The sequence below is a fragment of the Porites lutea genome, chromosome 5 (genome assembly GCF_958299795.1).
Source record: "Porites lutea chromosome 5, jaPorLute2.1, whole genome shotgun sequence".
NCBI lineage: Eukaryota > Metazoa > Cnidaria > Anthozoa > Scleractinia > Poritidae > Porites > Porites lutea.
This window is the reverse complement of record NC_133205.1, coordinates 5867080-5883268: the sequence shown is the minus strand read 5'-3', so window position 1 is coordinate 5883268 and position 16189 is coordinate 5867080. Positions and strand designations below refer to the sequence as shown.

Genomic DNA, 16189 nt, shown 5'->3' with positions numbered 1-16189 from the left:
TCGCGTCTGAACCGCTCAATTCGTCAAATGTAGGCCACTTTTCTTAGAGTTGAATTCTTAAGGGTATTATCCATGTTCAAATAGGGAAAGGAAAATTTGTCTTCGTATGTCCACGTCCTCCATAAAACGTCGCATTGGGAGATTTCACATCGAAGTCGTGCAGTGGACGTCAAGGAAATGTACTAAAAAGCGTGATGCACGTGCAGAGCTGTTGTTTTGGTTATAAAACCAATTGTTTTTTGACGTTGTTGTAGTCGTCGTCGTCGTAGTTTCTTAAGCTCCCTAGTAAATATTCATGGGTGAGGACTGGAATTTAGTGCACCAAAACTAAACTCTGAAATTCCGAACCTGGAATGGGGAATTCAAGGCGTGGAATGTAGAATCCAAGAATGTGTTGTATTCCCTTGCATGTGGCGATATGTCACCAGTTTACTATCTTTGCCATCAGGTCTATCAGTTGAAATTCTTGCAAAAAAGACATATTTTTTCCTCGAGCCTCGCCGGACTGACGAGGCTCGAAGAGCGAAATATATTTCCAGGATTTTAAAACTTCTAGAACATTTTTACATTTTACGTGCGTCGAATGTGGTAAAGACGTGATGTCTTAATATTTTGCAACTAGTTCAAGTTATTCGAACACATTCCTAGTTTTGTCATTTACAATTTCTCAAAAACAGTTCTATCAGGAACTGAAGCAAATCAACATATTTTCACTATCTTTAGTGAATGCAACTCCGATTGGCGCATGTTCCGTTTGAAACCAACACTGCTTTTCACCCTGCTGGTTGTAAATTTGTATTGTAGAATTCCCACTGTCACTAACTAGAAGATGCTGTTTAGAATAGTCCACTGCAATACAGGATGGAATTGCCAGCTGTGAACCTCTAATTGTTCTGATAACACAACCCTTTTTGTTGAATACTATCACACTTTGCTTGCTGGAGTCTGCCACAAAGTATTTACCATTTAGAGATACTGCCTTCTCAGGTGTCACCAAAATCCCTTCCCCTACCAATGACACAAGTTCTCCAGATGGATTATAAATAAGAATGCATGGCAGGGTATCGGTTTCATCAAAGCATGGGCATGATGAGATGATAATATAGCCATTTAAATCAACTGATAAGGATGAAAACTTCACTTTCTTTGGAGGAGGAGCAGTTAAAGATTTTTTCTTACTATTTACAATCCCATACAAATTGAAATATAACAGACGATTGCTTTCACGATCTAAGACAACCACTTCAATGCCTTTCAAAAGGGCAACATCCCAGGGGTCACCCTGCTTGATGCAAAATTTGCTCAAGGGCTCTCCGTTTTCTTTGAAAATGTGCACATACTTCATTTCTCCACCCACATCCAACACAGCAAAGTGGCCATCAAGTCTAGACACTGCCACTGAAAATGGGGAGAACTGTGTTGTCCCATGTACGCAGTGGTTGTCTATAATCTGAATCAAAGAACCTGATCTCGAATACTTTAACAGTTTCGGAGCAGCTGGTGTTGATGTGGTTATGTTAAGCTCTCCAATCAAACTCTTCTTTTCACTCACGAATTTCTCCAATGAGTCAGAGTTTGTCAGTGACACTTCGAAAGACTGTTTGAATTCGCATTTTGCCCAGACCATCCTTGTATCCAAAGCTGTGGAGAAATTGTTCAACTTCTTAACCAAATCTTCGCACGAGTCTTTGACGCTCATCCTGCCATTTTGTAGTTCTTCTCGTGTGGCTTGCACGCAACTGCTAGCACTATCACACAGTTTTAAAGTGTTCATTTTATGCGTTGCGAAAGCTCCCTCGTTTAAATTATCGCGTAATCTTTGATCAATTTCATGAAACATCTGCTTTTCTTGTTTACGTACCATACAAATAGCTTGATCCGCTAGAGACTTGATCTTCTGTTTCGTTTCTTCGACCTGACTTTTAGCGGTGGCAAAGAAGTCTTCAGTTTCTTTAAGGTCTGCTTTAGCATTCTCCATTTTTAATTTACAGTTTTCTAGAGCGTGTTTTATAGACTTTCTCTCTTTTAGTGCGGTATTCTCCAGCAATCGAACTAACAAATGATTCTTTGGAAACGCTGCGACTCCACCCTTCGGAATATCAGACTCGACTCTGCAAACGGGGCATTCGATTACCTTCCTTTTTCTCTTTGCCATTTTCTCAAGACAATTCTGACAGATATTGTGAGCGCAGTTTGGAAGACACTTTGGTTCTTCAAAGTCCTCATAACATATGGGGCAACTGAGTTCATTTTCAAAAGCATCGACTACAGAGGCCTCCATAATGTCGATGCTTTCTTGTCAAGACAAACGCGAGTGCAGTTAAGGTTCTCTTTGTCAAAAGGAGCGAAGTATATTCTTAGAGGGTAAACCGGAAGTAGGTTACTACTTCATGTTGTATTGTGTACTTCACCAACCATGTAGTAACGCGTGACATAATCTTGCCCGGACCTATCCTCGAAAGGGTCACGGCCATACATACCTGGGTTCAGTTCTAGTCTTAAAATAGGGAGGACACTCCTAGATCCACAACCAGTAAGTTTTCCTAACTTTGTAACCGACGATGAAAATTGCTGGTCGCGCCATATTGCTCTTCCAATATTCAGACCTGCGCGTGATACCTTTACCGGTCGTGTACAGATAAGCATATGCTAATGTTGCAAAACGTCAAGCGAGTTTCCATTATATCGGGAAACGGTGGTCATTTGCCATTCAATATCGCTATTGACCTAGAAACCTTTATTAAACTTTTGTTATAAGTAATCAATTTAAATACTTGGTTTATATAGCTGTAAAGATGCGTCTGTCTGAGAGGTTTTGAATGATCCTTCCGAACAAGGCGTGACGGGTTGGCCGTTCGAAATATCAGTAATGCTAAAGCTGCTGTTTTCGATTCTTTGCCAGTTTTTTTTTTGTATATAATGAGGGCCACAGAGAAGACGGAGAAAACTTCAAGGTTTTAGCCTGGGAGAGTACTGCCATATATGGGCTATATAGGTATGTGCCTCTGTGAAGGATATGGTTTTCAAGCAGTTTACCCTGGGATAGGGTATACAAATCAGAGAGTTTGGGTCTAGAAGAGGGTATCATTTTCCATTTAAACTGATCAATTGGCTGAAGAGTTTAGTCTAGACTAAGGAAACCAGGAATTGCCACTCAAGAATATGAAAAAATCAAATCGATTTTGTTTTGGCTGGACTGTGCTAGTGACCTCAGTTGTTTCTGTAAAACAGCTACTCTAGGATAGGGGGGATTTGCGGAGTTTAGTCAAGTATAGGGTAGCAAAATTCACCCTAACTAACTCTGGTATAGGCTAACGGTTCCAGGGTTCCAGTGGCACATCCCCACCCAAAACGTCCTAAAGTACCCCCCCCCCCCCCCTACCGTTAGATGTACAGATCTACAATGGACTGCTTGGAGTTCTTGGATTACATCTGATTGGTACCGATGGAAAGGACTATGAAATGCAAATGGCGTACTTCCTTGGAATTGTGATTTGGTCGTTTTCGATAAAAGTGGAATTGCTTGTGGGACACTGCTTGTCCCCTTGTTGCAGATTTTTCAACGAAAAACGTTTTTAGCTTAATTTTGTGAAGGACTGACTGTTGTCATTCAACAAGATCCAGCTTCCAAGCCCGCGTAGTAGGCTCTTGGAATGGGCGCAGGAAATAACTGGGGGTACGCAAGGGAAGGGCACGCGAGGGGAGCGGAAGCGCGTTTCCTCCGTTTTTTCTCTCCAACGTGTAACCTGTTACTCAGGTTAGTTTCGATGAAATGCACTTCCTCCCGTCTTGTCTTCGGTATTCGGCTAATAGTCTACATGAGTGCAAGAGCCGCGATGAGCTACAGCATTGAGAGTCTATTCCTGAACCATTTTAGATTCAGTTTCGGATTCTCACGACCAGTCTAAAGCTTGGGTACGACGACTTGGGTATCCTGTTCACTTTGGAAGAGAAGACCTCATTTCAGGCGAAAGAAAAGCAACATGGCGACATCCATTCAACACGATCTGGTCTCGGCTGTTGAACATGAAATCCGTTGTCCTGTCTGCTTTGAAGACTTTGAAGAACCCAAATGCCTCCCAAACTGTGCTCATAATGTCTGTCAACAGTGCTTACAAGGGATGGAAAAGAAAAGAAACAACGTTCTCGTATGCCCGGTTTGTCGAGTCGAGTCTGTTATTCCGAAGGGTGGAGTCGCAGCTTTTCCAAAGAATCATTTGTTGGTTCGATTGATCGAGCAATCACCTGGACGAAAAGAAAAACTTTATCTTAAAGAAGCTGTGAAAAGCTGCGAAGAAGAGCTACAAGGGGCTAAAGGCGCTCTTAAAGAGATAGAAAAGCGGTACATTTATAGCAAAAAAAAATGTGATGAGATGAAGCAGCGTGTACAATCTTTGGCGGAAGAAGTTGTTAAAACGGTACGTGAACAAGAACAGAAAATGCTTGATGAAATCAAAGCGACAAATGATCGTAATGAAGTAACCTTCGAAACTCTGCAATCTAGAACTGCGAAATTGTGTGAGGATGCGTCCAATCGCATCAAAAGCGCGCAAGTCATCATACAAAATGGAGGATTGGAGATAGTTAGAGTCAGCAAGGAAAGTTTGGCTGAAACGATAAATGATTTAAGCAAGAGGTTGAACGTAAGCATTTTTGAAGCAAATGGTAAATTTAAAGAGCCCCTCGAACTTTTATTGACCAACACTGATTTAGCTCAGGAGTTCATTGATGTTGAGTTCTCACTTGGTAAACTGAATATAAACATTGATCAAGCTGCAACTCCTCAGGATACTCCAATAGCTTTTGCTGCACCATCCTGCGAAGCATTCAAGCCAAAACCAGCGACAACATCAAACGTGAAAGATTATTCAAGATGTGGATCCTTGATTCAACGCATAGGAAGTACTTCTCATTTTGATGCCTTTTCTGTGGCAGGTTCCAGAGATTGTGGTGACATCGTGGTACTGGATGAATACACAAAGTTTGTGCATACCTTTACTGAAGCAGGGAAAAAGTTAAACAAGTTTCGTATTAAACATGGTGATCTTTGGGATGTTGTAGTTTCAAATGAAGATGAGATAGTCGTTTTGAATCGTGACAAAAACCGTCTGTTACATTATGATATGAAAGGAAATTTTCAGAAAAAGGGTGTGTCTGCTCCCAAGGAAAACGTGAAATTTACGTCATGTTCAGTTGACGTTCATGGCCGTTTCATAATCACTTCATACCCAATTTATGACGATGAAACAGAGGATGATGCTGTGCCTTGTGTCCTTGTTTACAGACCATCTGGAAATCTAACCATGTCATTTGGTGAAAAATACCTTAGCAGTCCTAAAAAAGCAGTGTTCTTGAATGGTAGATTCTATGTCATAGACTCAGCTCACTGTGATGGTAGAGTCAAAGTTTTTGACAAAACTGGTTCCTTTATAAAGACTTTTGAGGATGAACAGCTGAAATCACCATCTGGTATCGCAGCTGATTACAGCAATGGTACCCTTGTCGTAGGTGACATCGACACAGTTCACATTTACAGCCAAGCTGGACAGCAACTACATTGTTTTCAAACAGGGAAGAAACCTACAGATATAGTTTTTACTAAGAATTTCAAGAGTTTGCTTGTTTGTTTTCAGGATGATGATGAAAATGGATATGTAGAAATGCTCACCTACTGTTGAATGAGTGTTATTGCTACGTGCTTTGATGTCGTGGATTTCTGGTCTCTTGCTTTGATCCAACAAAGAAATGTCACTGTAAGAATTTTGTATGGAAAGGTCATGTCAGTGGGCTAGGTATAATTTATAATATTATCGTAAGTCATGTTTGTGGGGACTTTTTTTGTCTCAAAACAATACAATCCTGCACTTGTTTTGATGATGTATTCAGAAAATAATTAACTTTTGTTGGTAAGACTACTGGTACTGTGTGGCACCAAATTGTGGCGGGTTCTTATTTCTGCGATTTTTCCAGCAATCTGCAAAATTCTTTTCCGGCCAAAAAAATTACTGCAAAATTTTTTCCAGCAAAAATTTACTTTTAGTAAAATAATATCTAACTTAAATTCTGTTCTTATCTCAAAAATTAGTTCCTGCAAATCACAAAAAATTGCCAAATCCACAAAAATAATCTCTGGCAAAGATTTTGTGCCACACGGTAAGTTGGAAATGCAGATAATAACTTTCTGTACTGTCAGAGAGGTGAATAGTATTAACTAAGTAAAACACAATCATTGTCACTATCACGCGGGATATATCTCATATAAGAATAATTCACCTACAAATTTAATATAATAAATAGAGTAGTGGTAAAGCTGATCATAAAAATAGCAGGTTTGCATGGTAATAGGGGCAAAGAATATTCACCTTTTTCAAGTGGAAGAATCTACCAGTCCTGTTACTCTGCTGTCTGTACTGAAATAGTGAAGAGACCACTGTGCATAGTTCTAATGCATTGAAATCTTTCAACTGTAGCCTCTTCTACGTTTTTTTGTTAAAAATGTGAATACACTTACCAGTAAACAATGTATACATATTTTAGAAAGAAAGAGAAAGAAAAGTAGTTAACATAATTATTGCTTCAGAGCTCAAAAGTAACGCTCGCATTAACTCGCAAACTGCGAGTGATTTTGATAATCTGCGAGTGAAAAAAATGTCCACTAGCAAACGTTTGCGAGTTAGAATCATGCATGTCTCCCAAACAAAGGGAAAGAATTTGCTAGTGGTCTCACCAGTTTGCTTGGGAAAAAAAATGTTACTAGCAAAACTTTGCAAGTGCACTCAAAAGTTGACTTTGAGCCCTGTGCTCTGTAGTGAAATGGAAATCTAACTTAGTTAGAATTTTTGGTATAATGTATTATTTAGTTCACTCTAAAGACAATACCAGTGAAGAAAATTATGTAGCAAGTGAAACAACTAAGAAATATAATATTTATATGGCTTACCCGGCAGTGTTGCATTTTTAGGATCTGTGATGATCAATAAAATGAAAGCCATAATGTATTGCTAATCTTTTTTGGGCACCAACAAAACACTGCATTATGTGGGAGTCCCCTCTTCAAGCCCCATTTGTTTTCAACAAAGCATGTGTTCAAGGGAGTGCTGTTGTTTTATTTATATTTGTAAATACATGTCCAGCAATGAGAAGAAGGTGATGGAATAATAGATTAACAATACTATCAATAATTATTAGCCTAAGACAGATGGGCATGGCAAGAAGGTAATGGGTTTTGTTAAAGTAGTGTTTTGCATAATGCATTGGTGAATGTCATCTAGGCTTAAGCTTATAGTATTATAGGAAGTTAGTCTTAGAATTAAATTTGGAATTGAATGTTGTCTTGTTAGCTGGTAAAGTTTGGGTACTCATATGTATAAAATGTTTCAAAAACAGTTTAATAGTACTACTAAAACTAAAAAATTAATGATTGTCTGAAAGTGTTTACTTTTTTATTTAACATATTATCCAAATCCTTTGCTTCTGTGGTGACCTAAGACAGGAGCCCATAAGATCAATAGAAGATTGGTTTATTGTCAATTCTCAAAGAGAGTTATACCATATCTGGGAAGATGTGAAATCTAAGTTGTTTTCATGATTTAATGTGGTCCAGTATTGCATAATCTTGGTCAAAAATGAATCTTCTAGAAAGCTTGAAGCTAGTCCATGATTAAAAACAGCCTGAGTCTTTCCTGTACCGTTTTTATTATCTAAATTGCTTTATTTCGTTTTAAGGCCTTGTAGAAACTAGCAACATCGATCACTTTTAACCTAGTAGTTTTAGAAGTCGTTGATCATTTCTTTTTTTAATTTTGTTGCTTTTGTAGTCCAAGAGAAGTCATGCAATGCGGCGTAAATTTCTTTTATGACACCTTTCGGTGTTGGGACCTCATTTTGTGTAGGTTTACAATGAAAAGGAGCAGCTAAAGGACTTGAAAGGGGAAAATTAAGACTGGCTGATCCGCTGATTTTTTAACCTATTTTTTTCTAATTTTTTATTTTACATATTTATTTATTTATTTATTTTTTGGAATTTTGCGAGATGTCACCTCGGGGATATTTCTATTCATATATGTAGATGAATTGTAAAAATGGAGGTAAAATGATTTTTTTTTCGTGATAAAGGAATTGAATTTCTTACCTGGGACACGTGGTCAAAAAGCGTGTCAAGAAATAGTACTACCTAGAGGTACATCCCTTGTTGGAATCATTTTGTGACTCGTTCCAACTCTCGGTCAGTTTGAACGCACTGCAAAATACGTCTGCTTTGCAGGCTTCCCAGCTCTCCATGTTGCTTGCAGGACAGCAGGAGTTGCGGGAGGTCCTAGCCCTCTCCTGAAACTGCGGCAATCATCCCTTAACCGTAAATATGAAGAACTGTCTTACCCCAAAAAATCCGAAAATGTGAGACCCCATTCTAGTAGCACTATTGAAAATGCGACCCCATTATAGTCAATCCAGTCGTGAAAATGCGACCCCATTCAGCGCCCAGCGGCACATCCCCATTAGCCTCTTATAAGGAAGTACCCCTCCCCCCCCTCCACCCCCTGCCGGGGATTAGAGGTTTTGAGTTGCAGGCAGCAGCCATCCGTCAATCAGTCAACTAACCTGAGATCAGGCGTTATTTTATTATTTTTTTTTTGCTTCTTTGCTTCTTTGGCCCAAGAGGGAAAAAACGCAGATTACAGAGATACAGAGGGCGCGATCCATTCAACCAAAATTCCAACTGGTCCGACCGGGAAAAGTGGTCCACCTCAAAAGGTGGACCCGTTTTTTCGAAACTTTTCCGGTTGGACCGAACCGATCCATTGAGTTTTGGACCGAAATTTCCGGAAATTTTGGTTGAATGGATCGCGCCCAGAAAGAACCCATTCTCGTACCCAGAGTCCGTAAGCGTCCTGTGAGCCCGCATGCGTTTACGCTGCGAAAAAGAAAACAAAATGGCGACATCCATCCAACATGATCTGGTCTCGGCAGTTGAACATGAAATCAGTTGTCCCATCTGCTTTGAGGACTTTGAAGAACCCAAATGCCTCCCAAACTGTGCTCATAATGTATGTCAACAGTGCTTACAAGGGATGGAAAAGAAAAGAAACAACGTTCTCGAATGTCCGGTTTGTCGAGTCGAGTCTGTTATTCCGAAGGGTGGAGTCGCAGCTTTTCCAAAGAATCATTTGTTGGTTCGATTGATCGAGCAATCACCTGGACGAAAAGAAAAACGTTATCTCAAAGAAGCTGTGAAACGCTGCAAGGAAAAGCTGCAAGGGGCTAAAGATTCTCTCACAGAGATGGAGAAGCGCTATGTTAATAGCAAAACAAAACGTGATGAGATGAAGCAGCGCATACAGTCTTTGGTGGAAGGAGTTGTTAAGACGGCACGTGAGCAAGAACAAAAAATGCTTGATGAAATCAATTCACGATATGATCAAGATGAAGGAATATACGAGACTCTGCAATCCAGTGCCATGGAATTATGTGAAAATGCGACTGAATGCATTGAAACTGTGCAAGGCATCATACAAAATGGAGAATTAAAGGATCTTAAAGACCTTAAGGATGCTTTGGCTGAACAGGTAAATGATTTAAGCGAGTGCTTGGAGATGCGGATGTTGGAGGCAAATGGTGAATTTACACAGCCCTTCGATATTTCATTGACTAACACTGACTTAGCTGAGAAGTTCATTGATGAGGAGTTTTCACTTGGTAAACTTAGCATAAACAGTTTTAAAATCACTGACCAAGCTGAAACTCCTCGAAATATTCTCACAGCTTGTGTCCCTTCAGTATGGACAGTTACTGAAGTCAAGCCAATACCAGCTGTAGTATCAGGAGTTGAAGAATGTCCAAGTTCCGGCACCTTGATTCAACGTATAGACAGTTTTTCATGTGGGAAAGAAGATTTTGAGCCTTTTTCAGTAGCAGCTTCCAGACATTCTGGAGACTTTGCAGTTTTGGATAGAGAAAATAAGTATGTACACATATTTAACGAGGATGGGGCAATCATGAACAGTTTTCGCGTGAGATACGGTGACCTCTTTGACATTGCATTTTCAAGTGAAGATGAAATAGTTGTTTTAAATCGTGAAAGAAACCGCCTCTTACATTATGACTATTTTGGGAATTTCCACAAGAAAGTCATGTCTGCTTCTAAAGAAAATGTAAAATTCACCTCATTGACAGTTGATGTTCATGGACGGTACATCATTTCCTCTAGGCCATACTATAGTCACGAGTATCAAGGTGAAACCTCGCCATGCATTCTTGTTTACTCCTCATCTGGAAACCTCACCTTGTCATTTGGTGAAGATGAACTCGTCTCACCAAAAAGGGCAGTGTTTTTGAATGGTAAATTTTATGTAGCAGATTCTGAACGAGAGGAAGTGCTAGTATTTGACAAAAGTGGTTCTGTAGTTGATACTCTTGGTGGCTATGAGTTAGGAATGCCATCTGGCATAACTGCTGACCATAATAATAGAAATCTTCTGATAAGTGACACATCAAATTCCGAGGTGCTTGTTTACAACCAAAGTGGGGATTTTCTGGATTCTTTTGATACAGGAGAAGAGCCCATTCAAATTGCCGTCACCAAGTTTCGGGAAAATTTGCTAGTTTGCACTGGCTTGTCCATACTGGTCTTGGCACATTCTTGTCAGTTATAATTATTTTGTTGGATACTTTGTCAGTTCTTACAAGTATATTTGCATCACTTGAGTGTATTCAGCTGAGGTTGAGGAGTGATACTGTAGGTGTTTACTCCTCACTAAAATTAATATAATAGCCCATTTTACAGTTACAGGTGAAAATGAGTTTGGCGTTGACCTTGTTTTGATACAACCCTTCTTGCTTTTTTATGTAAGTCATTTGTTCTTATGCTAACTAGTAGTATTTTGTAAGCATAATATCCATAAGAAAAGGAGAGAGGTTCGTATCAAAACAAGGTTAACTTAATCCTCTTGTTCACTCGAAGGCTAGGATACTAAGCCCACAACTGTAACATGGTCTGTTATGACTGAGGTGCCCATTTACAGAGACATAGAACTTTTTTGTCTATTCAAGTAATAGATTACCTACAAAAATATGCTCTTTCAAAGCCAATTTAGTAATTTTCCAACCATTCTGTCAGTTTATGTAACCAAATGAACAAACAAACAAACAAAACTTACCCAGTTCAAAGTCCTATTAATGATTGACTGATTACCTCCACTGCCTTATCCCCTCCCCCCTAAACTTCCAGTTGACGTTAAGCAGGGAAAGTGAATATGTCAACGGCCCATTACTGACCAACATAGGCAAAGTCTATACCCATTTTTATACTATATGGCTTATATAAGGGAGTACTTCCCCCCTATAATATTGGAACTGCACAATAACATTAGGTTTAACTTTATGCAGGTCGTGGTGTGTGTGATAATACTCTCCTGCATATGCATAATTCCTCAGGGTATACTTAGCCTTATCTAGCAATTACTAAATATTCTGAGATATACTAATAATTAGTGTATAAAGTTTGCATGTGATTTTTGTCCACAAGGTTATAAGCAATGATTTTTGCCCATTAAATTATTTCATGGGCAAAAATCAGAAATCATTAAGATGAAGATTTCCTTTTTGAAAGGGCATTTTATTTCAGTAATCATACTATAAGACTTAAATCTTGTTTTAACTTTTAAATCTTTTGTCTTTTATAGAATCAATTATTACTAGCTGCAAGGATATTGTTTCAATTTTTTTCTCTTTGGAGTGGTACATTATTAATTTTGATATGCACCTTTATGTCACCTGTGAATATATTCATAGGTGTTTGCCAGGGTGCCCTAGAAAATTTAAAGTAGAAGGATAAAATAATAGGGACTTTAAGCAAATCGCTACAGCGACCTGTATTACAGTGGTCTTGGATCCAGAGTCCTGGAGAGAGTACACCATAGCCCACCAAATTTCACCTTTTAGTAAGGGGCACCCAAACAGTGATTACTGGGTTTCTTGCTCATTTGCTTTCACTGTTAGTAAGACACAGGAAAGACGTAATTACTGGAAAACCAAAAGCATCAAATACTTTCTTTACTTTCTTGATATAGTGAAAAACAATCTAGGATAGGTTTTAAAACCAATGATATTTGCAAAAAATTGGAGAAACGGTCGAATTTTACTCTCACATAGTAGCTTCTACGCCAGAAGACAGGTCTTCATGTTGTAGGATTTGGCCCTATGGCAAAAGTTCATTTCCAAGCATGTGCACTGCATCATTTTTGGGCTTTTTAACTTTTGAATACTTTACTAGATGTCACTGTAGAGATTTGCTTTACAATTCCCAGTGAAGCACATACAGATGGTGCCAATGGTGGAGTGCTTTGGGGAAGCCCTTTGGGAATTTTAAATTTGGGTACCCTGATAAGGAGCCATGAAACAAATTTTAGCCGTGGGGTTGGTTCCTATAATTATGTACCTATCTTTGTTTTATGTACTTATATTTTCTTTATTTATCTCACTTGTTTGTTTTTATTGAACAAGTTTTAAGAAACAAAATATCAGTGATAGATCTATTATCATACTAGAGCAAGGAAGGTTCACTCTTCTATTATGTGAAACTAGCCTTCAATCAGCATAAAAATAATAATGGTTATAATATCAAATAAAGAAATTAAAGGGTCATTAAACTTGTGTTTAATCTTGAAGGAAATGTTACAGTATAATGTGTCTTTAAATGGAAAGTGCAATTGATTCAAGATATATTCCTAATGCTAATTATTACCATTACATACACTGAATAACCCTACATGTTAGTATGTTAAATTTAATTAATAAAATAACGTGTTCATTTCTAAGGACATCTAAAAATGTACAAACACTGGAGTTACTTTAAAACTACATGTATGCTAGAAAATCACCTATGGGCATTGAAATACAATATTTTTATATAGTTTTTATTTCATGCATATAAAAACAGCTTCTGGACACCGGGATTACCTTTGTCCTTGTAACTATAGTATATCATAACTTTTAATGACAACTTTCCTGGATAGCTGCTAAATATCTAAGAGTGTTATACAGTAGTCACTTCATCTCCCAGATAAAAGTGTCGTCTCAGCTTTTTTGTACAATAGCCTAGAATTTAGCCCCCAAAATGTTGCCAAAATCTAGGCAGTTTCTGGCCACATTCGCCTCCTTTCATAATTGCAAAAGATTATTTTCATCATTTTAGCAAAGGGAGTGACTGCTATGTAGATAATGATAAAAATAATTTTTGAACTGAGTTGAGTTGTTTTTTATGAGGGGTGTGGCAGATTACTAGTGGGGGTGGGATGGGGTTGCATAATAAAAAGTCTCCAGAAGTTTTTATCTTTGTTATAAACTTGTACAAATTTAAGAATGAAAGCATTTCAGTAATAGGCTATCTTAATCAGAAATGGTTGCAAAAGTTCTAACATGTCATAATGCATGTGTACCAGTCCTAGCTAAGTTTAGTATATGTCACCATCTAAATTTTTTGTTGTTGTCTTCAACATGACAGCAACCCTTCAGTTTTAAGATGGTGGGGTTTTATGACTGTCCTTAACAACAGTGGTTGCAAAAATGCTGCTGATAAGTTTCAATTGCCAGTCTTAGTTGCTAGTGAGTCACACCAAGTTAAGCATATGTTATCATCTGAATGGTTTTTTTTGTTGTTATCTTTAACTTTAAACGTCTTGATGATGGTAATCAAGATGATGATGATGGTAATCAAGACTCTCCTTTACAACAGTGGTTGCAAGGATGACCCTGATCAGAACTGTTCTAACATGTAAATCTTGAATACTGACCAGTTAATTGTGCTAATGAGCTACTCCAAGATAAGCACATTTTATCATCTGAATGTTCTTTTTGTTGTCTTCAACTTGATAGAAAAAGTTCACTTTAACATTTTGACGACAGTGGGGTTTGATGATGGTAATTCTCGATTGATGACCAGTTTGTGCTAATGAGCCACTTCAAGTTAAACATACGTTATCATCTGAATGTTCTTTTTGTTGTCTTCAACTTGACAGCAAATCAAGAGATTGTCATAGCTCTTGCTTAAGGCAACCTGTACAGGAGAATGTTCTGTTCTGAAATGGTGAAGAAGCTCTCCATTTTGGCTGTAAATATGAAGTGTGCAGTTACCACGGTTACACACAATAAGGCTTCCAGTATTGTAATCTGCTGCTATACTACAAGGGCACTCCAACTGACCACCACCAAATTCTTTATGAAATTCCCCATCTTTGTTAAACACTACCACACTTTGACGAGAAGAATCTACCACAAAGTACTTGTCATTTAGGAAGACTGCTTTTTCTGGGGACGAAAGTCTCCCTTCGCCAAATGACATGGTGAAAACTCCCATGGGACTGTACACAAGAACACGTGGCAAGGTATCATCTTCACTTTCAGAATAAGATGGGTGTGATGTTACAATGAGACATCCACTACTGCAGTCGACAGATAGTGAGGTAAACTTGACATTTTCCTTAGGGGTAGTCACAAACTTTCTCCTAAAGTTACCATTCATGTCATAATGCAAAAGGCGGTTACTTTCACGATTTACGACGATGATCTCATCTTCAATTGAAACTGCTATGTCCCAGAGATCACCATACATGATGCGAAAGGTATGTAAGGCTTCCCCATCTTCATTAAAGATAAGAACTCGCTTCATTTCTTCATCCAGTGCTACAAAATGACCTGTGTTTCTAGAAACTGCCACTGATAGTGGTGTAAACTGTGCTATTCCACATGAAGAACTGTCTATAGTCTGAATCAAAGATCCACATCTTGAATAATCTATGTTTGTTTTAGAATCGACAGAGGGGCCATTTGAGGCAGATGAAATTTCTTGATGAGAGGAAGCCGGAGCAGTATTGATGGTAAGTTTACCAAGCAAGCAGTTATTTTCAATAAATCCTTCAACTGATCCAGTGTCGGTCAGTGATACACCAAAGGGCTCTGCAAATTCACGGTTTACCTCAGCTATACTCTTTTTCAAGGAGCTTGAGAAACAGCCCATCTCTTCCACCAAAGCGTCTTTGAGGTCTTTAAGATCGCTCAATTCTCCATTATGTAGAATGTCTTCCACCGTCTGAATACAGCTGGAGGCATTATCGCATACAGCGTTATTGCTAGCCTTTTTTGATTCAAACTTCGTCTCGGGTTGACTTTGATCCCATTTCTGATCGATTTCTTCAAGCATCTTCCGTTCTTGCTCTCGCACCATGGTTACAACATACTCGGCCAGAGCCTTAACCCTTTGTTTAGTCTGCTCAACTTCGCGCGTGGCACAGGCAAAGCGAACTTCCATACTTTTAATAGCGGATTTAGCTTCCTCTAACTGCTGTTTGCAATTTTTCATCACTTCCTCTATAGTCTGCTTCTCTTTGAGTCCAGGAGTGTGTTCAATCAATCGAACTAACAAATGATTCTTGGGAAAAGCAGCGATTCCATCCTTGGGTATCATGGACTCCACTCGACACACTGGGCATTCGATCGAGTTGTTTTCTAGCTTGTCCATTCCTTCTAAGCAGCGTCCGCAGACATTATGAGCGCAGTTTGGAAGACACTTCGGCTCTTCAAATAGATCCAAACAGATCGGGCAACTGAATTCCTGTTCAGCAACCGAAACCATGTCGCTGTTAGACGCCATCTCTTGCTTTTCCAAGAAAAATTTATCGAGAAAGCACTGGGTACGACAATATTCCGCTGCAAAGGAAATTACGGGCGCAGTTTCGTTCAAGAAATAAAAGCAGCCAGACAGAATGAATGATAGTCTTGCGAGTGTGTGAGAAGCGAATTGCCATGCTTTTTAAAACTCAGATGCAAAAAGGATAGCCTGAGACTATGAAGAACAAAATGGCGATTTCGGCTCCGGACAAGGCTAATGCAGACATGACCAATCACAAATGTCAGGCTGTCAACTGGTAGACCGGCCCGCGAATGTAGCCACGTGTCTCCTAGCCGCAAGGGGCGCCTGATACCAATGAGTTTAGCGGGTCTTTTGCAATGATAATGAAGCCACCCATGGTTCTAGGCATTCAGACTCTGGGAACGGCACGACTAAGGGAAGGAAGCAGGAAAAACGGAGAAACTCGGGGAATAGCCTGCGTGGCAGGCGTTTGAAAAGGAAGGGGAAGGGAATCATGGCGCGAGACCACGCGCGTACAATTTCCCGCTTCCCCTTCCCCTTTTAACG

The 16189-nt window shown here is 39.1% G+C and overlaps 3 protein-coding genes across 3 annotated transcripts; 1 reads left to right on the top strand and 2 right to left on the bottom strand.

Annotated features, from left to right (window-relative positions):
* Nucleotides 1-451: 451 nt before the first annotated feature.
* On the bottom strand, nt 452-2347 carry LOC140937453 (uncharacterized). Its single transcript, XM_073387021.1, has one exon. It carries the CDS (start codon nt 2279-2281, stop codon nt 683-685), a length of 1599 nt encoding a protein of 532 aa, XP_073243122.1. The 5' UTR covers nt 2282-2347; the 3' UTR covers nt 452-682.
* A 1626-nt stretch (nt 2348-3973) lies between these two features.
* Nucleotides 3974-5726, top strand: LOC140938865 (uncharacterized). The gene has a single exon (XM_073388391.1). It carries the CDS (start codon nt 3984-3986, stop codon nt 5676-5678), a length of 1695 nt encoding a protein of 564 aa, XP_073244492.1. The 5' UTR covers nt 3974-3983; the 3' UTR covers nt 5679-5726.
* A 7846-nt stretch (nt 5727-13572) lies between these two features.
* Nucleotides 13573-15643, bottom strand: LOC140936994 (uncharacterized). The gene has a single exon (XM_073386509.1). It carries the CDS (start codon nt 15641-15643, stop codon nt 13961-13963), a length of 1683 nt encoding a protein of 560 aa, XP_073242610.1. The 3' UTR covers nt 13573-13960.
* Nucleotides 15644-16189: the final 546 nt, after the last annotated feature.

Bases quoted from the DNA above. Each gene is read 5' to 3' on its own strand.
- LOC140938865 (XM_073388391.1), top strand. From the start codon at position 3,984: ATGGCGACATCCATTCAACACGATCTGGTCTCGGCTGTTGAACATGAA.
- LOC140936994 (XM_073386509.1), bottom strand. From the start codon at position 15,643: ATGGCGTCTAACAGCGACATGGTTTCGGTTGCTGAACAGGAATTCAGT.
- LOC140937453 (XM_073387021.1), bottom strand. From the start codon at position 2,281: ATGGAGGCCTCTGTAGTCGATGCTTTTGAAAATGAACTCAGTTGCCCC.